This window comes from Chlamydomonas reinhardtii, chromosome 1 (genome assembly GCF_000002595.2).
Source record: "Chlamydomonas reinhardtii strain CC-503 cw92 mt+ chromosome 1, whole genome shotgun sequence".
Lineage (NCBI taxonomy): Eukaryota > Viridiplantae > Chlorophyta > Chlorophyceae > Chlamydomonadales > Chlamydomonadaceae > Chlamydomonas > Chlamydomonas reinhardtii.
Genome location: NC_057004.1, coordinates 2,293,443 through 2,317,156, shown reverse-complemented (window position 1 = coordinate 2,317,156; position 23,714 = coordinate 2,293,443). Strand labels below are relative to the sequence as shown.

The 23,714-nt window shown below is 63.9% G+C and overlaps 3 protein-coding genes across 3 annotated transcripts; 1 reads left to right on the top strand and 2 right to left on the bottom strand.

Annotated features, from left to right (window-relative positions):
- Positions 1–39: 39 nt before the first annotated feature.
- Positions 40–12,429, bottom strand: CHLRE_01g012650v5 (uncharacterized protein). Its single transcript, XM_043058335.1, has 23 exons — positions 12,083–12,429; positions 11,841–11,972; positions 11,328–11,659; positions 11,069–11,164; positions 10,830–10,876; positions 10,545–10,653; positions 10,220–10,346; positions 9,814–9,926; positions 9,308–9,520; positions 8,981–9,119; positions 8,728–8,796; positions 8,389–8,547; positions 7,614–8,214; positions 7,238–7,480; positions 6,854–6,981; positions 6,404–6,554; positions 6,024–6,148; positions 5,697–5,804; positions 5,482–5,531; positions 5,289–5,372; positions 4,510–4,978; positions 3,265–4,306; positions 40–3,104 (listed from the first exon to the last, which is right to left on the bottom strand). Exons 2-23 carry the CDS (start codon positions 11,859–11,861, stop codon positions 1,270–1,272), a joined length of 6,261 nt encoding a protein of 2,086 aa, XP_042928249.1. The 5' UTR covers positions 11,862–11,972; positions 12,083–12,429; the 3' UTR covers positions 40–1,269.
- Positions 12,430–12,539: 110 nt separating this feature from the next.
- On the top strand, positions 12,540–17,909 carry CHLRE_01g012600v5 (uncharacterized protein). Its single transcript, XM_001689832.3, has 13 exons — positions 12,540–12,714; positions 12,819–13,066; positions 13,261–13,401; positions 13,562–13,758; positions 13,998–14,100; positions 14,266–14,561; positions 14,697–14,862; positions 15,010–15,134; positions 15,283–15,432; positions 15,585–15,647; positions 15,825–16,089; positions 16,400–16,516; positions 16,773–17,909. The coding sequence occupies exons 2-13, from the start codon at positions 12,853–12,855 to the stop codon at positions 16,922–16,924; spliced, it is 1,989 nt and encodes a 662-aa protein (XP_001689884.2). The 5' UTR covers positions 12,540–12,714; positions 12,819–12,852; the 3' UTR covers positions 16,925–17,909.
- A 54-nt stretch (positions 17,910–17,963) lies between these two features.
- CHLRE_01g012550v5 (uncharacterized protein) lies at positions 17,964–22,859 on the bottom strand. Its single transcript, XM_043058334.1, has 2 exons — positions 20,977–22,859; positions 17,964–20,791 (listed from the first exon to the last, which is right to left on the bottom strand). The coding sequence occupies exons 1-2, from the start codon at positions 22,067–22,069 to the stop codon at positions 19,002–19,004; spliced, it is 2,883 nt and encodes a 960-aa protein (XP_042928248.1). The 5' UTR covers positions 22,070–22,859; the 3' UTR covers positions 17,964–19,001.
- Positions 22,860–23,714: the final 855 nt, after the last annotated feature.

Here is a 23,714-nt window from a genome sequence, read left to right as displayed (position 1 = left end):
CTGGGTGCGCCGCGTGTGATGTGGTCTTTTGCCTGGAGCTTCGAGCCTTCGTTACAAAACATAATTAACATCACCCAATCAGGTGCACGCTGCATTCGCATGACGCAACTGCCGGGGCCCTGAGGTAAATTTATAAGGTACTCACCCAGCCTGTTGCACTGTCAGGTACTGTCCCATCGCACACCCAGCCTGTTCCACCCTCACTGCGCGTGTAATTTATTTCTGCTTCGCAAATATGTCGTCCACCCGTACCGTCCTCATCCAAGGTCAACAACATAAGCAAGCTGGACAGGCAAAAACAAGCTGGACAGGGCAAAAGACAAGCTAAAACGGCGTGAGGTCCCACGCTATCTCCAACGCACAACCAACCCCTCAGGCGCTTATCCCATGCCGCAACTCATCAATCCGGGGTATAAAGGACACCTATTCATGCACAATGCAAAGCATAGGGCGCGTCAGTCAGGCGTCAGTTGCACGTAAGCCCGCTTGTCTTCTGTGCGTGAGGGTTGGCAGGTACTAAAAGGTTGTAGAGTCAAGGATGTAGAGTAAAGGCGAGAAATGCTATTATGAGTTTCGAGTTAATTGGCCTGCTAGTAAAAGTGGAATGGGAGCCGGTCGGGACGGGGCACGGGTGCTCCAGGGCGCTCAGCAGGGGGCCCTGGCTACCGGTATGACTGGGGCGGTCTGGGACACACGCAGCACAGCAGCCGTGTCCACAACACGCATGAAGGACACGCAGAGGCTATGGTGATAAAGCGGTATCACATATGCAAAGCAATCATACACAATGAATAATGTGAACCCTTCAAACACGCCGAGGGTGGTGGCTTGGTGCACGTGCGTGAGCATGCGGACTCAGCCGCCACGGCCAGGGGCAGTTACTCACGCACTACTCGGGCTGCACCCGATGCGCGAATATGCAATAAGTCTATGTCACAATACACACTGTAGCATTGCATGGTGATGATCACAAACGTCCATCGATCCCCCTGAAGGCTGCGCTGCTACGCGGCACACGGTTCATGTGTTCATGAGAAGCAATCAAAAGTAAGGCGGTGTGCGCTCCACACGCGCACCCCACACGTGCAGGTCCACACACTGCCCACAACCTTCACCCTCTTGCCCATGGCGCAGACAACGCCTACATGAGCTACCGTGGATAACACAAAGGGTCAATGCGTGCAGGCAAGCTGTCCATGCGCGCATGGGGAGCAGCCGCGTTGGTGTTGGATGCTGTTGCTGGTCGCGAGTAGGTGCATTAGTCAGTTGCTATGCCGGTGGCAGCTGTGCGCCGGTGCGAGCCGTCAATGCTGGTGCACCAGAGGGTGATGTCGTGGACGCGCCGATTGCAGCAGACAGAGCTCCGCCGCTGGCTCCTGAGGAAGTGGGCTCATCATCAGCTAACACAGCAGTGATACTTGTTAGGGTGGGAGGCGACAATCGCTTCAGCATCTCTTCCGTCAAACTCTTACTGCTAGCTGATACGGCTAGCACTTCGCTTCCCCCTTCAGCGGTGGCGCCAGCAAGTGCGGAATCGGTAGCGGCTGCAGTGTGCAAGCTTGCGGCCGCTGCGCCGTTGGCGCTTCCGCGCATGCTTTGGCGCGGGGACGGCACCGACCGGTCCCACGCAACGGCGTGCCGTGTTGTGCTGCTACTACCACCTGCCGCAAGTCCAGTCGGTCCCGCTGCCGTCGCCGGCGCCTGGTGCAGTGCCTGCGGCATCGGGTAGTATTGCGGCGCCTGTAGCTGCGCAGCCGAGGACCGGGGAGTGACTGACACGGCTGGCGCCGTCCCCAGTAGCAGCGGTGGCGACTGCGGCGGTAGCAGCATTGGCAGCGGCGCGGACGCGGATGGGTCGGTGGGATGGGATTCTGATGGCTGTCGCATCAGGCCCACAGCTACGGCTGCTGCCCCGGCGGGCCGGCCCGGTACAGGCGAGCCAATCACGCGCAGCGCTGCCGCCGCCGCTGCATCACAGCCGCCACCAGCACTACTGCTCTCCCTGCCAAAAACCGAAGTAACCGGTGCCGCCACATTGGAGAGGCTGGCAGCGCCTTCCAGGAGCAGCGCCGACTCCACTGCGCCGCCGCCCAACCCGGCTCCAGGAAGGGCTGACAGGGCCGCAGGCGTAGGGCTGCCCATACGTGGGGAGGCGGCGCAGCCCGCTGCGGCTGTAGCTCCATCCGCATCAGCAAGCGGGATCGGCGGCGGCGGCGGTAGCCCGGAACGCGAGGATGGAGACCCAGTGCGCTCTTCGCCGGCCGAGTGCACCACCCCCGACAGCCGTGGGCCCATGCGCCCGCTTGCGGCTGCAGCCGTGGGCGATGGCAAAGGGCCCACGACAGGCGCTGAGGACCTGCTGAACGCCGGCTGTGGCACGTGCAGGGAGGCGGCGGGGCTGCCTGCCACATGGCTGCTGACGCCCAGAGCGCCTTGCGCAGCGACTGTGGCCCCGGCTGTCGTGCCAGCTGCAGCTGCCGCCGCGGCCACGTGTATGCCGCCTGCTGGGTCGCCGCCGGCCTCTTGCAGCAGATCCTGCCAGTGCGCGCCACGCCCCACAGACGCGGTCGAATCCACGCGTGCGATCGCATTCGGGGCTGCCACAACGGCGCTATTGCTACCCGCCGGTGCCGCTGCCGCTGGTGCCGCGTCAGCAGGGCGCATGCTGCGCTGCGGCTTCAGGGCACTCCGCAGCCGGCTGCTGTTGCCGGCACCGGCACTACCACTGGCACCAACGGCCCCGTCGCCTCCCACGCGGCCTCCTCTACCAGAATCATCCCGGGACGCTGGTGGTGCTGTAGACGCGGGCTCCACGGCAAGCAGCAGGTCTGAAGAAGGCACCCGGAAGACGCCCCGTGCTTCCGACGCGCCGCCGCCGGTCATTGCGGCACCTGCAGTAGCAGCTGGCTCAGACGCGGACTCGCCTGCAGCCAAGACCTGCTGGCTCACAATACCGGGCAGTGCAGGTGGTAGTGCAGCGGCGGCAGCGCCGCCGCCGCCGCAAGCAGCACCCGCCACGTGACCTGACGCCGTGGCGGTGGGCGTGGAGGCGGCACTGCCGGCGCCTGTGCCGAACTTGCCGTGCAGCAGCAGGGTGATGGCGTCTGTGAGCAGGGAGGGTCAAGCGAGGGACCGTGCGGCAGCGTGTTAGCAACAAAATGCAGCACGTGCAGATGGAAACACAGGAGCAAAGACGGGGCGGCAGCAGTCAAGCGACAGACCTGCTGCACCCGTTGCGGTCATTGCCCAAACGCACGCACGTACCGTCACGGGGCCCCTGCGCCAACATGCGCATGCTGCTGACGCGGCCGAGGCCACTGCGGCTGCCAAAGCCGCCCTGGCTCTGACGCCGACCGGCGCTGACGCCCCGCTTGCCGCCTCCAGCTGCCGGCGCCTCGCGGTCGCTGCTGTCGCTGCTGCAGCTCGAGTCTACGTAGGCAACCACTTTAGCCTTGCTCTTCTGTGCGTGCCGGGCCTTGCGCGGGTTGTGCTTCCCACTGACGCCCAATTCGCCGTCATCACTGGCGTAGTCCGGCAACGGCCCATACTTTGCAATTGCGGCTGCGGCCACCGCCTCCGTCGCCGTCGCTTCCGTCATCACTGTCCCCAGCGGCGGCGCAAGCGGCGCCGCTGGCCTGCCAATTGCATTGCTGCCACTGCCAACGCTACTGTCGCCTAAACCATCAGCGGCGCTACCCTGCTGCTGCTGATGCCCCAGCACCCATGCCAGGTATTCGGAAACGTCGCGGTGGTTGCGGCTGCCCACGTGCCGCGCCGCGGCTGCCGTCGCCAGTGCGGCGGCACTGGCGCCGTCTGCGTTGGTCGCCGCTGCCGGCGCCCCGCCCACCTCCACAAGCAGCCGTACAAGCTCCAGATCACCACTGCTTGCGGCCACATGCAGTACCGTGTCCACCCTGACGCCGCCGCTACTGCCGGTGCTGCTTTCAACGCTGGTGCTACTGCCGCTCGAGACGGCAGTAGCAGCATCCGGCACGCGCACGCCCGCCTCCAGCAGCGCCGCCACGACCCTCAGGTCACCGCGCGTCACGGCGCCGTACAGCAACGCCTGCAGCTGACCCTGACCCACACCGGGCGTGGCTGTAGCACCAGCACCATCTTCCACAAAAGCTTTAGCAGCCGCGCCGGTTGTCTGCGGCGCCTGCGGCTGTAACAGGTGCGCTCCCACGCGGCGTAACGCCCGCACTGCGCCCACGTGGCCCATGTCCGCCGCCTCCAGCAGCGCGAGGCCGCCGGCACGTGCGACGACGCCGCCGCCACTCCAGCGCGCCAGCGCCGTGATGACGTCCTGCGGACGTTATTGCGTACATGGGCATGTGCAAGCACATCACGACATGGGGGCAATCAGCTAGGATGTGCACAGCAGGTATATAGGCACACAGATCGGCGCGCAAATGCCCACGCACACTGCTGGAAAGCACACCCTGTCCATGCATAATTTCCGCCAGCCACAACACACAGCAGCAACAGTGACCCCACGCCCACACCCACCGCGCGTCCCTCGCTGGCTGCCATGAGCAGCGCCGTGTGCGCACACGGCGGCGGCGCGCCGCCGCCCAGCAGCCTTGCCAGGCGCTCCGTGTCCCCGGTGGCGGCGGCGGACAGGAAATCCCGCTTGGCGGTGCGGCGCCAGCGCTCGTCCGCCGCAGCCCGGCCATCTGCCGACATCAGCCGCTCCAGGTACGCCACCACAGGTGCGGCGCCCACACGCCGCGCCTCGTCCAGCGCCGTGTTGCCCCAGCGGTCCTGGAAGCCGGGGTCCGCGCCGCCCTCCTCCACCAGCAGCTTGACCGCAGCCAGGTTGCCCTCGGCGCCGGCGATGTGCAGCGCGCAGCGCTTGTCGTAGTCGCAGGCATCCGGCGGCGCGCCCGCCTTGAGCAGCCGCTGCAGCTTGACAAGGTCTCCCTCGAACACGGCGGTGCACATGGTGCCCGCGACGGAGAGCCCGTCCATACCGATTCTGTGTTAAAGAGCACAAGGGAAACATTACGCGTAGGACAGTGTATGCGATGCCTATTCTGTGTGTGATGTACATATGGGCGTGGGCGATGAGGGCATGTGCTGAAACGAGTGAAGCTAGAGGCATGCGCACAAGCCCGTGCCGCCCGGGCGGGTGCGTGCGTGCGTGCGTGCGTGCGTGCGTGCGTGCGTGCGTGCGTGGGTGATAATCCCAGCGGGCTATGTTGCGTGCACCCCGATGCTGGAAGCGCGCTCTGTGCACGCGCATGCATGCGTGTGTGTGTCCGACACCTGGTAAGGCAAGGACTCACGATGCACCGTAGCCCAGCAGCAGGTCAATCACTTTGTCATGACCGGCCTTGACCGCCTCAAACATGGCACTGTTGCCAAAGCGACTGCATAGCACAATAAAGAGCATTCAAGGCAGAAGTCAAAATTTGGTTGCAGCATAAACGAGCGATACACGGCATCCGCAATTCGCCTGTAGCCACGAACATTACTCACTCCTGCTGGTCGGCTTTGGCTCCGTGGTCCAACAATAGCCGTACGACCTCCTGCGTGCGTGTGCATACGTAGTATGCGCGGGCATGCACCGCAGGTGTGGGCGCCTAACGGAGCATGAAGACCCAGACTAAAGGCTTTATATAGCAGCTGGGTGCTTCGTGCCCGCAGGAATACCACCCTCTCCGCCTGTATAATCATGCCGTGTTCTCCCTCACCTCGTGTCCGGACGCCGCCGCCAGCATGAGCCCGGTGCGCCCATCGTAGTCCGCCGCGTTGGGGCTCATGCCTTGGTTGAGCATGGAGCGCAGGGTCTCTGCATCACCCTGGGGGCAGCAGCCCAGAGGACAAGTGCCGGTATTTGGGTTGCTTGCCAACACTATGGCAGTGGCAGTGTGGCTGATAGGCAGCTGACGGCGCATGAATAAGTTAAAGCCTCGCACGCACGGCGTCGACGCAAGCACGCCCCTATGCCTTGGATTGCTTGCGACCTACCCTCCCCACCTCCCTCCCGCCTGTTGGCCCTGCGCGCGATAGCGGCTCACCCCTGACGCCTGCTGCAGGAAGCGGTAGGTCCTCATCTGGTCCACCTTGCGCACGTGCGCCCGCACCAGCGCCCGCACGTCGTCCAGGCGGATGAGCTGGTCCATCTGAGACTGCGTCAGCGCAGCTGCAGGCGCGGGGACGGGAGCGCGCGATTACGGGAGTACGGAGCCAGGTTGGGGAGCGTGGGAGAGCGGAACAAACGCACGCACGCACCCGCCGAGCTGGCGAGCCCATCTGTCCAGCCCGCAACCAATCAACCCGGCCTGTGTCAGCCTCCCCTACCTGCCATTGCCCAGCCCGGCCCCTCTCCTTTGTGGAGTGAACTGCCGCCCCCGCCCCCGCCGCCGCCCCCGCCCCCGCCCCCGCCTTGGGGCCTCACCTCGTGTCTCCGCCACCAGCTGCGGGTCCACGCTGTCCAGGCCGTCCTTGGCCTTGATCAGCGCCACCGCCGTGCCCAGCTGCTCCGCCGTCAGCTGGCTGTGCAGCGCGGCATTGTGCAGCGCCGTGTACATCTCGCCCTCGTGCCGCGCCTGGGGATGGAGGCACACATACATACACATGTGACATGTGAAGTGGGCAGAGGTGCATGAAGCTAGCAGAGATGAACGTAGCAGGTGTATGGGGCCAGGGAGTGGTGCATGAGTGGTTGTGACTGTTAGTGTGTTCCCATGGCCACAGCCGCACCAGCTGGCTGCTTCACAGACTCAGCGGAGCATGGCAGGCTACGCCAAAGCGCCGTCAGCACCCAGCAATGCCGGCTAGCAGCACTTCGGAACCCTGCAAAACCAGCCAGCCTGCAGCCGCGCGACCACACGCCCCAGCCACGCACCTGCAAGTTCTCCAGCACGATGCGGGCCTGCGCCGGGAACTGCTCCACCAGCAGCTCCCATGCGGCCTTGGGCAGGCTGAGGGCGCGGACCACCGTGGTGCTCGTGACGCCCTCGTGGCTGGGCACGTCTGCATGCACCATAGCATGGTTGGGGTGACAGTAGATTACAGGCAGGGCCAGGATAGGAATGGTGGGGGCAGGCAAAGCACGCACGCGGGCTGGAGGTGGAAGGGCAATGGCCAAGCGACTGGCTGCAGCAGCAGCAGTGTGCGTGGAAGGGGCCTGAGGCACTTGATTGTGACCCAGGAGGCTTTCCAGCATCCCACCCACGAAATCTCAGTCACGCAACCTCTCACACACTCATTTGCAGGACGTCACCCACACCTGTGAAGTAGGGCACTTCAGCCATTGGCGAGCCAGCGCTGCGCAGCTGCACATTGCCGCCGTCGTCAAATGCCGCAACACCGCTGTGCACGGAGGAGCCGTGCGTCGAGGAGTCTGGGGCGCCGCCGTTGCTCACCGCCGAGCCCACACGGCCGCCACCAGGCGCGGCGGTCCCGGTTGGAGGGTTTCCGGTGGCGGGGAGGGGCGCGGTGGCGGCGGGGGGCGGGAAGCGCAGCGAACGGGCTGCGTTGTGAGCATGGATGGCGGGGGCGCACGCAGCAGTGCGTGCGTCAGTTTATGTTCACAAGTGGAGAGTAACGCTCCTCGGGTCTCAAGCATGTGCACAAGGTGGTTCAAGTAGCCCATGCAAACTCGCCTCCACCTGCAGGACCGCCCTGCTGCGTCTGCGGCCGTACAAGCTCCTGGCCTCCAGATCCGCCGCCGCCGCCATTGGCATGGCCCTTATGAGTCCAACCGTCCAGCCCGTTACTGATGAAGCTGAAAAAGGCGCTGCCCGGAATGCGGCGGCCCCCGTCGCCGCCGCCGTAGCCGCTGCGCGTGCTTGCGTCGTGGGTCACCCCGCTGGCGGTGCTGCCGTACCCAAATGCACTGCTGTGCGTGGATGCGTCTGCTGCCATGCCCACAACCCCGCTTGGAAGGACGCTAACACGATGGCGCGAGCCGCCAGCGGCGGGCTGATGGGCGCTGTCGCCGACAGCCGTGAACGGCCGGTGCCCTGCGTCCGCCCTCGGGAGCAGCCCGCCATGTTTCAGCTGATGCGCAGCGCTGGCGGTGGCTGCGGCGTAGTGCGTGGTGGTGGTGTGGTGTGAGGATGCGTCCTCCTGTGCGCTGGCGCCGCCTGCGGAGGCTGCGAAGGCTCCGTAAGCAGCTGCAATGTTGAGTCGGTGTTGCGCCACCGCCACCTCGCCGGACACAATCAGCAGCAGCTCGCTCACGTTGTCGCCAGGCGTCAGAATCTGGCACGGGCAGTTGGGGAGGGAAACGTTGGAGCGGGCAGGAGGAAGCGTGGTGTAAACATGCGCAAGTAAGGGTCATGCTGAAGTAGGGCCATCCATCTATCCATGGCGTTTAGCGGCAGCCATTCAATGGAAGACAGGGTAGTGTTCCCTTGAACCCACCCACCCACCCACCTGCACCCCCGGCATAAACAGCTCCACTCGCGCGGCTGTGAGGAAGGCGTCCAGAAACCTCTGCTTGCAGCCCTTAAACAGGTAGCAGCCCTTGACCGGCTGCAGGTACAGGTGGCGAAGCACCTTGCGGCGGATGGTGGTGGGGTAGATGGCCAGGACCTGCGGAGTGCGGACCACAAGGGCGGCGGCGGAATCAAGCAGTAGGCAAATGGGGTGGCCGGCCCCAGACTCGCAGAACATTCCGCTCATGACTGCGGCGAGCTCCTCGCCCATATGCATACGCACGCCATACTCCCATTCCCAGCGCGCACGCACACACGCACGCACGCATGTGCGCACCTGCTCATCGCTGGCGTGCTCGGCATGGAATGTCACATCCAAATGCTCCTTCATGGCGGAGTGGAGGCTCTGTGTGTGGGGTGGCGTAACGTTTCGTTGGGGTAGGGGTGCTGTGGCGTGGGGACAAGGAGTGCGTGGGTAATACTTGGCCCGTGCCACATGCCACCCATACCCGATCACCCATCGAGATGCTGAACTGCCCACCCTCTCCCCAGAGCACTTGACGTTTGGTTGTCGTTTCCCACCCACCCACCTGCGGCAGCTCGTTGGTCTTGCTGAAGTCAGCCAGAGTGTACATGCGCTCTCGGAACTGCTTGCTGCGCTCGTCGCCCTTCACCACCAGCATGGTGACCGTGCCCAGAATGTAGGCGCCCAGAAACAGGTTGAACAGCCTGAGAATGCGGGGCACAGGGAAAGTGGTTTGAGCGCAGGCCTGGGCCTAACGAGGCGCGCACACGAAGGGAAATGCGGCTGCTGAGCCAGCTTGCAAACAAGGAAGGTGGAGCACTAGCAACACCCGGGCCACGGTCTTCCCGTCACGTGCCATCGCAAACCGCACACGCACTGCCCGATGACTCACAGGTAAACAATCATGAACGCCGACTCCGGCACCGTGCCCGCGTACAGGGAGCCATCGCCCAGGCCCGTGAAGGCGCTGACGCTGAAGTACAGCGACAGAAGGTATTGGTCCACTGCGGGCGCGCCCTCGAAGCGCTCCGCGTTGCGGCCCACCCAGGAGTCGTCGCTGAGGCCCTCCACCTGGGCAATCAGGTAGAACATGCACGCCGCCCAGCTGCGGGCCGCGCGGTAGGTGTGCGGGGTGTGGGGGGTGGGGGGGGGGGTGCGGGGTGTGGGGGGTGTGCCGGGTGAGGTAGGGGTGCAAGATGAGACTCAGGACGTGTATGGCAAGTAGCGTGTGTGTGTAGCAGGTGGCGGGGCGGGGTCGGCGACGGCACAGAGCTACAGCTAGCGGCGCGCTATCAACCAGCGTTCGGAAGGAATGTGTCAGACAGCAAAGGTAGCTAGAGTGTGGGCAGCTGCTGACACATGCGTGCGTGCCTGCATGCGGGGGCGCCGAGTGCTTACTGTGTGACGTAGAAGACGTATGTGGTGTTGCGCACCACCATGAGTGCGCCCTGGCTCAGGGCCAGGCTGTAGTCCAGCAGGTGGAAGAACTCAAACAGCCGGTACAGCCGGACCTGTGCATGGCGGACAGGCAGGCAGGCAGGCGGGCAGGCCGGGAGGCAGGCAGGCAGGAAGGCAGGGATGTCGAGGCGGTAGAGAGGGCGCAAACACACACGACATCACGCAGTGCTGCGCGATGAGACGCGACTGTGGAAAGCAAAGGCGGCATGGCACGGTACGTACGTGTGGTAGGCTGCTGCCCAGGAGTACGGCATGCTGGGCCTTGCATCCCGTACACCACCACGACCACCACCACCATGCCATCCAGGTACGTAAGCACCCGGGCAATAACCCAAGCCCGCCCCACCAGCTGTATCATCTTGATGAAGCTGGCGCCCGCCACCTGCTGCGGCGACACCCCCGCCGCCATCATGGGGTCTAGCACCAGCCAGTCCAATGGCACCGCCGACACCAGGTCGAACACGAACTTGAGACTGTGTGTGGGAATGGGACAGGAAGAGTGTGAACGCAGTCAGCTTCAGGTTGGGGGGTGGGGTCGGGTGGGAGCGGCGCGTTCAGCATTGTCGCATACGGTTGCCAGGTGCGTACGCGGGGACACAAGTTGCACATGGCAGCGTCTTCAGCGGCATGCTTGTCTGCCTAACATTACATGCCCAACACAGTTTCTCCACCTGAAGACGTAGCTGCGTGCGATGCGTGCCGGCGAGGTGACCAGCATGCCTGTGTCGCCGTCGAAGAAGGCCACGAAGAACTTGGCGACCAGGTCCGCCGTAAACACAACTGCAGGGCGGCGTAACAAAGCAGCAACATCAATCGTCAAGGACCCAAGCAGAATGGATACAAGCACGTGATGTCAGCTCCCGACCTAAACTATCCACGGTAAGAAGCACCCCAAGTGCGAAGAGCGCACCCCACAGCCCGCCGCCCCGCCTGGTCGCCTCCCCATCGCGACTCACTGACAGCCATGTACTCGGAAATGGCCCAGAAGCCCAAGGGCGCGTCCCTGCAACAGCCACCAACGCAATTTGTCCATGGGTGTCAGGCTGTCTCCACGCCTGCTGTCGCGCGCCTGACTCTTGACCCACTGCACAGGTGACGCACAAGTGCCCACAGGTGACCCACGCCTGCCTTCTGACACCGCTACAACCCATCCTTCGCGTGTCCACCCCTAACTCAATGACTCGTGCGCGCTCACTTGAGGCGGGTGCGGCCGCCAAACGCCATGTGATACGGCTCCAGCCAACCCGCCAGAAGCGACACTGTGACGCTGAAGTAGAACCACCGCTGGTACCTGCGTTTGAGTGGCAATGCGAGCAGGGCGAAAGAGGTTGGGCTGGCTGCTCATCCGATGGCCACGCACCAGGGGACCGGAGGTCGGGAGAGGCAGCGTCCCATCGTTCATGTTCCCGCGACAGCGACACAGAGTGGCTGCGGCGGCCCGCGGACGTACGTACCGGATGCTGCCGGGGTGGATCAGCAGCTGCAGCCACAGGTCCCGCCACCACTGAGACCATGTGCGTGCGTCCTGGTCTCCGGCGCCAGTGCCCCCTCTTCCAAGCAGCCCCCAGGGGCCGCCGTGGCGCGAGCCCCCGCCCCCGGCCCCGCCACCGCCACCGCCACCGCCGTGCCGGGAGCCACCGCCGCCGCTGCCGTGATGGGAGCCGCCGCCGCTGTGCGTCGAGCCGCCGCCGTGAACGGAGCCGTAGCCGCCCCCTCGACTGCCCATATGGCTGCGGTCCTGCGCGAGCGCGGCGTTTGCGGCGGCAGCGGCCACGGAGCGGTGCATCTGCAGAGAGAGCACACGGCGACAAGCGAGTGAGCGCGTGCGCGAAGGAAAGGCGCGGGGCTGGGCAACAGTGCTGGCCACGAGTGGACCGGGTCAACCTGGGTCAACGTCTGTCCAGCTTCCCTGCGTGCAGCGGCCGCGAACTTCTAGGAACAGTCCTAACGAGCGCACAAGGACGCACTGTTGCGTGATAGCGGGCCATTGCCTTGTCCGGTGCATGGCCCGTCCATGCCTGCTTTGGAGCGACCTCCCCCGCACGGCTCCGCACAGAGCCATCGTGTGATGAGGCCGTTTCCAAGCGCTGCAAAGACGCCTGACGCGCAGTACGCCACATGAAACGGAGGTCATATGCACATTTTTAGGTACTGTTTTAGAACGGGGCACGTGAGGGCGCTACCCGTCAGGCGGCCCTAGCCGACCGACCTCATCGTATCTTGCGCGCCCCTTTGTTCCCGCGTGCGCCGATGGCGAGTCTGTGCCACTATGCGGCGTCACGGCCACCATGTCCTGGCACTACGCGACTCCGCTGCTGAAACCTAGTCTCTGTCTAGACTACCAGCATGACTATCATTGCAGCTTAAGCACGCCTGAAAATATCGATGTGCATAGAAAGAGAGGACGGGACAACGGATGGTGAACTCTGGTGCCAAGTTAGGTATCCAGGCAGGCCCTGACGGGTCGCAACGGAGCTATTGCAGTAGTGCTAGTGTCCTTGTGCATTAGCTTCTAAGGTCCTCGGTGCAAAAGCGACCCGGCGGGCCCTGCTCGGTGATGGCAAGCCTTGCAATTACTGTAGCCAGTATGTAAAAGCATAATAGCGAGCCAGGAGTCGGCCTACCCAAAAGTTCAGCAAGACTTCCTGCACGCTTGCATGATGCAAATTTGCGCACCTGCAAATTCTTCAGTAAAACGAGCTGGTACTTGTACTGCAGATACCAGGTCGTGCGCTGTAAGCATTACACGTTTCATTACCTAGGGACTGAACTCCAGACCCAAACCCCAGTCCCAAACAAATTTCGATCTGAAATGCAGCTCCTTTCGAGCGGGAGAAGCCGGTGAGGTTATTACCGACACGCTCAATAATGTTGTCTATGGATACATGTACAGCAGGCTCGCGTTCCACGACAACCCTTGACTCACGGAGGACCGTCGCCCGCAGGACGTCCTTCCGACACAGCCACGCGCCCCAGGGCATGCAGGCCCCCCCGCCTTGTCGCGCACACCCGAGCTGCCGCCGCAGCTTGTTACCCCTAGCCAGCGCCGCCGTGGAGCCTGATGTGGCGCCATTAGTCCAGCGCTGGTTGCAATGGGACCGGCGCGGCGCCTCGCGTCAGCGGGTAACGCAGCTGCTTGAGGACGGCAGCAGCGCCCAGCTGCGGGAGCTGCTGGGGAGCCGTCTGGAGTTCGGTGCGTGGGGCTGGAGAGTTGTGCTGCTGGTGGTAAGGGGTGCGGGTTTGATGGGATTAAGACTCAAGCTGCGCTCCGGTCCCAGTTGTGCATAAAGTGTCAGTTTTGGTGTGGCATTCCGCATTCGACTTCAGGCACCAACACGCCCAGAGGTACTCATCAACATGCATGAATCGCACACACAACTCGTTCAGGCACCGCCGGCCTTCGCGGCAAGATGGGGCCGGGCACGGCGCGCATGAACGCTGTGGTCGTGCAGCAGACGGCGCAGGGTCTGTGTGTGTATCTGGAGGCCGTGGCGGCGGAGCAGCTGGCGGCGGGTGGCATCGTGGTGGGTGAGTCCAATCACCAGTGCGAGCCGTCGCGCTAGCGGGAATGTAGTAATTCAGGCACGCAATCCCTACCTCTCCTTATGCTTTCGAACGCATGCCATCACTCGCACATCGCCGCCTCCTCCTCCGCCGCCGCGACTCCCGGTCTGGCCGCCGGCTCCAGGCTATGACGGACGACACGGCTCAAAGGAATTCGCGGCGCTGACGGGGGCGGTGTTTGCCAGCCGGGGGCACCGAGTGGCTCTGTTCCGGCGGGTGGTGCCCACACCGTTCGTGGCGGCGGGCGTGGCGGAGCTGGGCGCGGCGGCGGGGGTCATGGTCACCGCATCGCACAACCCCAAGGAGTACAACGGATACAAGGTGGGCAGCGGCGCGTGGTGTGTGCATGTCTAAGGGTTTGAATGCGAGGGCTTTGGGCAAGTCTGCAGGGCGGCACTGTGAGCGGATGAGCTTTGGCTTGCGGAAGCAAGTGAACACATCGTGCCACGGACTCGGAATGAAGCCTGCGGTTGGGCCCATTGGTCAGGCCATACGGTAGGTATCGCAGCCAGCTTGGTATTAGCAGCTAGCTGGCCTTGCCGCGCACCCTCGTTCCACAGGTTTACTGGGGCAACGGGTGCCAGATCATCCCGCCACATGATGCCGGCATTGCAGCCGCTATTGAGGCCAACCTGGACCTGTGGAACCTGGAGCCGTTGCTAGGTGCGTGGGCACCTCAGCGGGCGTGTCCCACCTGACGCCCCAGCCTTCCTGTGTGTACCCTGCGGTCAAACGGTTGACCAAGTTGCTCACCGGTGCTCTAATCCCGAAATCAATCTTTGCGCGCCCTGTCTCCGTTTTTCATGGACGGCTGATCCCAATGTGCAGCCGGCGACGGCCCCTATGAAGACGACGTCTCCACGGCCGGCCTGTTGGCCTGCCCGCAGCTGTCCGACCCCTGGGAGCGAGTCAGTGCCGCCTACTACGCCCGACTGGAGGCACTCGGCTACCTGCCGGCGGCGGAGGCGGCGGAGACGGCAGAGGCGGCCTCCAGACGCGGCGGCGCCAGCGACAGTGGCGGCGCTGGCGGCTTGAGCCGGGCCGCGGCGCTGGGTGCGCTTGGAACGCCTGTGTACACGCCGCTGCACGGCGTGGGCGCGGAGCCGCTGCTGCAGGCCTTCAGGGTGCGTGCGCGTGCGGATGGACTGCTACATAAGTGGGGATGGCTGGCACAATCCTCACAATCAGCGCCATCACCCTTCATGCCCTCGTGCAACGCCCAATCACGCAAGCCCCTTTGACCAACCCCGCACCCACAGACTTTCTCGCTGCCTGAGCCGTACATCGTGCCCAGCCAGCGCCTGCCCGACCCCGACTTCCCCACCGTGGTCTTCCCCAACCCCGAGGAGGGCGCTGGCACCTGGGCGGCGGCCTTCGCGGCGGCCTCAGAGCGCGGCGCGCGGCTGGTGCTGGCAAACGACCCCGGTAAGGCCGTGCGGTAAGGCCCTGCCTTCCTTTCACCAAAGCCAGTGCATTCATATGTGGTACCTGGCGCCTCCTGGTCGCTACAGCTTTCAAGGCTCTTGAAACTGCGTGCCCTCGCCATGTACACGCTCCCCCCAATGCAAACAGACGCGGACCGGCTGGCGGTGGCTGAGCGCAGCCCCAGCGGCCAGTTCCGGCCCTTCACCGGCAATGAGATCGGGGCGCTACTGGCGCACTGGGTGTGGACCAACTTTCGCAAACGGCACCCAGAGGTGGGCCGAGCAGCGTACAGGGGCGGACCGCGTCGACACCAACAATCTGCACCTGCAAGCAACCCTGTGTGGCTGCATTCCACAGTTTGGATTAAAACTCGTATGGCTCGCTCGAACCTTTGTAATTTTTCATTGACGTACCCCGCAGGTGGCGCCCTCTCGCTGCGTGATGCTGGCCAGCGCTGTAAGCTCCAAGCTGCTGGGCGCCATGGCGGAGAAGGAGGGGTTTGTGTTCGTGGAGACACTCACCGGCTTCAAGTGGCTGGGCAACACCGCGATGCGGCTGGAGCGCGAGCAGGTCCGTGGGGCAGCGACTCCGTGGGCCGGGCAAAGTCCAGGCGGATGCGGTGGGGCTCCTCATGCCCTGAATCGAACCCTTGCGTGCTAGCCTGCTGCCCCGCTGCTGCGCATGAGCGCCTGCCGGTGTGTGTTCCCGGTGTGGTCACACAGGGCATGACCGTGTTATTTGCCTTCGAGGAGGCCATTGGATTCATGCTGGGAGGCATGTACAAGGTGGGTGGGCAGCGGCACGTTGGCATACAGCGACCGGGGCCTGTAGTTCAGAAATGCCGGGTGAGCTGAGAAGATGCTGCTGCTGCTGCTGCTGCACGGCAGACACGGGCAGAACCTCCTCGTACTGGCACCGTGCGCGTGAGCCCACTGACCCCACTGACCCCACATCCGCAACAGGACAAGGACGGCATCTCCGCCGCCTCCGTGTTCGCGGAGCTGGCGGCGCACACGTACGGCAGCGGCCGTACACTGGACGAGCTGCTGCGGGGCCTGTACGACAGGTACGGCTTCTTTGACTACCGCTCGGGTTACTTCATCACGGATGCCGCAAAGAGCCGCGCGGTGTTCAACGACCTCCGCGGGGGCGGCGGCTTCGAGGGGCGCACGGCGGTGTACGCCAAGGACGTGGCCGGCGTGGGTGTCACGAGCGTGCGTGACCTGGGTGAGTGTGTGGCGGGTTGGTGACCGGGAGATGGTGTGTGCGCTGTGCGCTGGCGAGTGATGAGCGCCGAGAGTTAGGTGTGATATGCTTGTGCGCTTGCTTGCAAAGCGCTGATGCAACGGGCTGCTTCATCCATCGAACGGCAATGTCCCGTCACCACTGTGACCGCCTGAAGCTGCCTTGCGTGCGGCTGGCTTGCCTTCGCGCTTCGCACGCACGCATGCACACTGGCCGTACGCACGCCTGCTGTACGCCCCGGGGGTGCTCGTACGCCTACCACATGCACCGTACATGTACACAACGGCTGCAGGCACGGGCCTGGACACCGCCCAGCCGGACGGCCGCGCGGTGCTGCCGTGGCAGAGCGGCGACATGATGATCACGTACGGGCTAGAGGGCGCCGCCACCCTCACGCTGCGGGCCTCGGGTGGGTGCATGCAGCTTGGCAGCCTCGGTGCTGCTGGTTCGGGAGCGTGCGGGACTCGCTCTGGGCCGCTGGGGTGCTAGCGCTTGCCAAGGACTGTTAGTGTTAGTGTCACGTGCAAGCGCTGGACAGAGGAACAAAATTAGTACAGTGTATTTTTGCCAACCGCTCGGTGCCGCTGAGTACCGCGCCCGTAGCTCAAGTAAGCGCGCTAACGCGCCCACACCTCCGACGCCCCCACACCAACTGCACCACCCAGGGACCGAGCCCAAGCTCAAGTACTATCTGGAGGTGAAGGGCTCGGACGCGGCTGCCGCGGCCGCGCTGGCAGACCGGCTGGTGGGCGGTCTGGCGGAGGAGCTGGTGGGGCTGAGCAGGCACGGGCTGAAGCGGCCGGCGACGCCGCACTGAACTGACGGGGATTGGGGTTGGGGAATGGTTGCTTCGCGGCCTTTGGAAGCCGGGCTTTTTTCAGGTTCGCACGTCCATGGACAATTGACGTTCGCGAGGTTGCCCGAAAATCCGAAAATCCGCGTCCTGGAGGCCGCGCGGGAGTGAACGAATGGATGTGTGATGGGACAGGGTTCAAGGCAGGTTGGCGAGGTCCCGTAGGGTGCAGCCGATGCCCAGACCCGTAAGCAGACAGCAAATAGTTTGCAGTGGCAGAGCAGAAGTGCATGGAATGGATGCTAGGATGCATGCCTCACGGCGGGGCGCTCTGATTCCCCCTAGTTGCTTTGCCACTCTCCCCGGACGCTCAGGTTGTTCTGAGTTGGGGGCGGTGCGTTGGTGTGTTGGACAGATTTGAGGTATTGCAGAGTATGGACAAAGGTTGGACACTGAAGGACGGCATACAGCTGGTACGGGCTGTACACTAGACGGTGCGCTTGACTGTTGTTTACTTTGCTTGCAACGGTATCTGGGTGCCACCTCGCCTCGTCAGTTGCGCAGCTGCGTCTCAAAAGTGAGGAATCAGGGTTACACAGGCAGGGGGGCATGGCGAGGTTTGCCTGCAGGGTTCTCTGCGGGTGGATCGCGGTGTCTCCGCACACATGCATAGTGGCTCGGCGCGTATGTTTCAATGATTGGAAGGTACTCGGCCAGACTGGATCGGGCGAGGCATGTGGTTATCACGCGCGGGCGCTTGGCTCCGAGCGTACATGCTCACATACACAGTACTTCTCTTCAGAGTGCCCGGCGTGGGGGTGCTGACTACGCCGCTACGGTATGTTGCGCCATGCGTGACGCGTGCACGTTTCGAATCATGGGGGTCTCCGCCACAACAGTCTTCTGCAGGGTTCTGGTCCCGGTCTTGAACCCCTGATCTTCTGATCTTCTCTCATGTCCGAGCTGAAGCGAGGGCTGTCGGGGGTTTGTAATGTAAGCCCAGCACAGAGGCTGTGGCATGACTTGTGGGCGCCGTGACGCTAAGTCAATTTTTCTAGCGTGTTGGGTGCCATGATTACAGGTCTGAACACTCGCGCGGCGATCTCTGTAGGCGAAACGCTGTGATTCTACGCCACATTCGGTACATAACCCTGCGGAACACGCCCTGGGGCATCTAGATGTGTCTTTTGCCGACTATCCTACTACAATCTCCTATTCCCTTGCGACAGTAACTCGTACCAGAGCCAGCACATGAGCATAATCCGTCCAAATGCTTGCACACCAGCGGTTCAAGTTTGTGTTCGGCACGCCTGCAATGTTTACACTACCCAGTACCAGTACATCTTCGTGCCAGCTCTTAACTGAAGCCTATGCAGCCCAGCCACAGGTGAATGCATTGCGACCAGTTCTGAATGGAAGTCCAGCCGCAGGTGCAGGTGCAAGCGTGCGAGTAGCCAGGCCCCCACACCCGTGCTGTGCGTCTGTGGTCATTGATGGCACTCTGGCATGCAACAATAGTGTGTTAAGTTCGCAATGCAGCCTTCAAACCACCAAGGAACGCATGACGATATGCAACATGCTTGTGACCAGACCAAGCCCCCCCTTCATGCATGGCTCCATGCAGGGATATCATCTGAACCAAGGTGTCACTCCCACTCCTCAACAGCGCCCGTCATCTGTTTACCATGCAAAAACACAGCGGTTGCTCTGTGCAAGGCCTCGTCATGCCAGGATTGTGTGGCAGGTATGCACTTCCGTCCGTAAAATGCCTGGATACCGCAGCGCTCAATGCTCAATGGAGGCTGCTTTGCACACAACGTCACGTCGTTGCCACGTGCCCAATCAATATGCAGTGCTCGTGTGCGGGCCCGCATTGCACCTGACGCGTGTCAGGTATACCCAACTCCCTCGCCCAAAGGAACCCCCTTGGGCATGGTCTAACGTGTCAGGCCTAGCGTGTGATGCACCGGTCCTGGCGTGGTCTGCGACTCTGCCGAATCTTGCCTCAGTCTAAACAGGTCCTGGTACCAGCAACGGCATGCGGTAGCCGCAAGTAGGTGTCCAGGTCTCCAGCAACAATACGGCTGTGCCTTGATCTACTCTACAAGTCCTCCTCCTCCAGTACGTCTGCGCTCGGCAAGCCACCGCCGCTGCCTCCCCGCACTGCTTGCGGCAGCTGCGCAGCGTGCCCCGGACCCAAGCCCGACAGCCGCCGCGTCAGCCCCCCCGACCCTTGGTGCCGCAGCATCCCGCTGACCTCCACACCACTCGAGGGCGCGTGCCGAAGGCCAGCACCGGCACCGCCAACAGCGCCCATGCTCCCTGCGCCCCCCACGCCACTTCCAAAACTGGCGCCCATCGAGGCAGGCACCCCAGCACCAGAGCCAGCGCAGCCACCGCTGATGAGGGCACTGGATCTCGTGCGGCCGCCGCCACCCGGGCCGCCACCAATCGGAGGCGATGCCACGTACCGCGGCGAGGCTGGGGCCAGCGGCGCCGAAGGTGACAGCGTGAGCGGGCCGGATGACGACAACGCAGACGCCAGCGGCGAGGGGCACTCAGGCCTGAGGGAGATCAACGAGGACATGGCTGCAGCCGTGGGTGACGTGAAGCTGGCGCAGGCGACGGGCGGCACGCCGGAGACCGACACGGATGAGGCGAGCGGCTGTGTGGGGCCCAGGGACAGGCGCGCAGACGCAAGCGGGCCGTTCGGCCCGCCGCCACCAAGGCCGCCGAATCCCAGGCTGCCGCCACTGCGCGTCACTAGGCCGCCACCGACGCCGCCACCCGCTGCTGCAGCTGCTGCCGCCACCGCTAGGCTGCGCGAGTGTGCGGGGCTGGGCGCGGCCGGAATCTCTTCCAGGCGGCGGGCGAAGGAACGGGAGGAGTCAGTCGGGGTGAGGGCAGCGCCCGTGGTGAAAGCGCCGCCACCAGGACTCGTCACGTGCGGTGAGCCCCAGCCGCCACTGCTGCTGCCGCCGCCAAGGCCGCCAGGACTGGCGGCCCAGAGCCCCGAGGGCTCGCGCTGCAGCCCTGGGCTCGCGGTCCCAGTGGCGGTGGCTGTAGCTGCGGTAGCGGCTGCAGCGCCGCCGCCAGCGTCGCCTGGAGCCAGCGTGACGCCAAGGCTCCGGGCATAACGTGGGTTGGGCGCTGTAGGCACGTCATCTAGGCGCCGTCCGCCGGCCGGCTTGGCGCCACTGGCACCGCTGGCACGCCCACTGCTGCGGCCTAGTGGCGACGCAGGCGACATGGGCCCCGTGTCGCCTGTGCCGCCGCCAAAGGCCGACCGCGCAGGCGCCAGGCCGGGCGGCCGCGGGCTGCTGCAGCCACCGACGGGCGAGGCACCGTCAAAGTAGCATGGCAGCGGGCTGGGTTGCTGAGTGCCGGCTGGATGTTCGGCATCTGCGCCATCCAGCTGTTGGACACAAGACACGTCCTCATCATTCCAAGTTTCCGCCGCGCCCGTGCCTGACCAGCGCTGCTGCTGCTCTGGGTCCTGCTGCAGCTGCTGCAGCTGCTGCCGCAGCCGGCTGCCGCTGCTGGCGTTGACGCTGCTGCGGCCGGCGGCGGCGGGGGCGGGGCTGCCGGGCGTACTGCCGGTAGTGCTGCCGCCGCCGCGCAGGCTGTGTGCTTGTGTCGGGCTGGGCGCAGATGGGATGTCTTCAACTCGCTTTGAGAAGGACCGCGGCAAGAAGCCCACACCTGCGGACGGCCCCGCTACAGGGCTGGCTAGCTGCAGCACCTGTCCAGACGCGGAACTCGCTGCCCCGTTTCCTCCACCGCTCATGCGCGGTGATCCTGATGCCGCCGCCGCGCCGCCGCGGAGGCTGTAGGAGTCACGCGGGCTCGGCGCGGCGGGCGTGTCTGACCCGGCTCGGTGCCGAGCGCTGCCTGCGGTTACACACGCAGTGGTGCAAGGCAGGCCTCAAGGGCGTCGTATGGTGGGGCATGCCTTCCTAGAATGAGAAGCTCAGATAACAACTTCTTCTGCTCAGGCGCTCCCCGCAGTCCACCCGCTTCGGGTGTCTGACTGTCTGCCCATCATCCTCGTCCCCGGAGTATCGTTACCGCCTCACCTTGGGAGGGCACGCCGGCGTCCGCCGACCCCCACGCCAGACCGCTGCTGCGCTGCGTCGGCAGCAGCGCCCGAGGCGCGTCTTGTTGCCGCAGCTTGGGCGGCGGCGGCTCCAAGCCACCTAGCGCCTCCTCAATGAAGGAGTCGGCGTTACCGCCGTCCCGCAGGATGCCTTCCGTATCCAAGTCCTCAAGCAGCAAGCCATTGGACTTGGAAGGCTTGATGCTAGCGGCGGCGCCAGAAGGGCCCTGGCCAGCAGCGCTCGGCAAGATGAGGAAGGGAGAGGAGGGGGCCGCCAACGAGGACGGCGAGGCGACATTGCCGTTGCTAATGGTGACAGTGGCGGTGGCGTTAGCCGCCGCTGCTAGGACAGCGGCGCCGCCACGCAGGCTGCGAGACGCGCCTGGCGATGGAGCCGACGGCAGCTGCAGTGGGTTGCGCAGCCGCAGCCCTAAGGATGCGCCGCCGGCACTGCTGCCGCCACCGCCGCTGCTTGCGGCGGGTGGGCTGTCGGCACCATGAGCCTCCGGCCCTAGTGACAGGAATCCAATACGGCGCCCCACCGGCGAAGGCAAACCGCTATTGCTGGTCGCCTCCACAGTGGCACCTCCGGCAGCGGCGGTTCTGGCGACATGTGCGTTGTTGTCAGTCAGGACGTCCAGCTCGCAGCCGTCATCGTACGCATCGGCCAGGCTGGAGGCGCCGTCACTGCCGCCGCGGGGCAGAAGCAATGGCACTGGCTGCGCACAGAGGAACGACCGGCGGCTCCCTGACGGTCCCGCCAAGGGCGTCGTGGCTGCCGAGGAAGTCAGGCTGAATCCAGGACGTGGAACCGTGACGGGCGATGCCAGCGACGGCGGACGTGGGCTCGCGGCACCGTTTGTCGCACCGCTGGAGACTGGGGCACGCATAGACGCCGGGAGCTGCAGCGTCTGTGAGGCGTCCGATCCTCGCGCAGGGCTCTGGAAGGAGCCTGCTGGCTGCGGCTCGTGCTGGGCGTGGTAGGGCAGTTGCGGGCGGGGGCTCGGCAGCGCATCCACTGCTGCACTAGATCCCCCGCCTCCCTCATGGAGCAAATAGGCCCCGGGAGTCATTGCACACAGCAACATAGACTGCAGCTACCGAGACGCCTCGCACAACTGCACGACGCTCCGACCGGGTTCACGCCGGACCCCGGCGAGAGGTGGAAGTCCGTCACGATTGTCGTTGTCTGTACTTTCTGGTTCTTGGCATCACGCCTGCTCCTTGGCAGGCGGCTCGCCAGCTACCAAAAACCGACCGCTCGAATCCGCACGCAAGCTTGCAGCGAGCCGCATTTGATGAACTGTCCGCTGCAGCTGGTTCATGCCATCGCAGTGCCAGAGTTGCAAGCTAATGTACCTATGCCACTGGACTGCAGGCACTAGAAACCTCGACGAGAATCGGCGGACTTGAAATAACCGAGCCTAGCCTAGCCGCCTTTCGTTAAAGTTACGCAGATTACTGTAACGGGTGTGTGTCAATTGGTGTCTGCGAGGTCATAGATGGCATAACACACGCCAAATGTGCTCTCGGGAAGAAACGAGGTCGCCACTGGTGCCAGTGGGTTAGAGGATCTGCTTGTATCGTTATAGATTTATAAAAAGTTCAGCGACGAAGCATGTAAAAGTCACGGTGCGGTGTTAGGTCGGCTACATGCATGCCCGGTCGATGCCCGCATCACCCGGCCGCCCGACTCGACTCTTTTTAATGGTGGGCTACAATTGTATATAGAGCCTTGTGAAATCTGGGCCCGCTGAAAATAGTGGAAACCCTGGCTGAGGTCACTTCTGCAGAGGAGAGGTCACTTCTGCAGGGACTTTGCCGCGAAGCGTGTCCACACTTGAATAGCAACAGCACTATCTCTTTACCTTGATAAGCATTATGCAAGAGAAGTCGTAGGTCGTGGAGGCGCCGGGGTTGTGCCGGGGTTGCCGGTTTCAAGGTTTCACAGGTTCACATGGCAGCAGGTGTTAGGGCTTGCATGCGTGCCTTGCAAAACGATGGTCTGGGAGGCTGTTTTGAAGTGCGCCCCTGTCGCATCATGCTTTGCTGGACTTTCCCACGTGGCGCTTGAGGCGGTGGGCGTGCGTGAGTTCGGTTTGGTGCGGCTCTGTGACTGGAGCGAGGCCTGGCATTTCTGATTTTCTGTGACCCGCTTGACCTCTGTTAGTCCGTTGGATGCTTCACAGTTTGGGCCTTGGTTGTGCGCTTGCATCGCCGGGGAGAATTCCCTCGGGTTTTGAGGGTTTGTCGCGTACTACATGTCTGCTTGCTCGCATTGCAGTGGCATTGCTTGCTGCATGCCTGTGACGTGCTGTCCCCTTCACCTCTCCCTCCCGGAGTGCCGCCGGTTAGCTGCAGGTTAGCACTAACGCGACTGGAGGTGGGCCCCTCAGGCCTCAGCTCCAGGGCGCCGCAGCAGCGCGGGTGGCAGCGCCCGGGCTCTGGAAACCGCTGAGTTCTCCCCTGTAGTAGGACAGTCGGCAAAAGACACATCTCGATGCCCCAGGGCGCCGTCCGCAGGGTAATATACTTGTGTGTTGTAGAACTTCCGTGTTCCGCCCACACTGGCGCTTGGGTATCACTGAGACACTGACCCCGTTCTGACATGCGAACTGCGCAGACGGCAACCCACACCGTCCCTGCTGCCGCTGCCTGCGTGCGCATGCAGTCATTCAGGTGCAGGGGTGCAGGCAGCGCGGAAGCACGCTGGTGTTC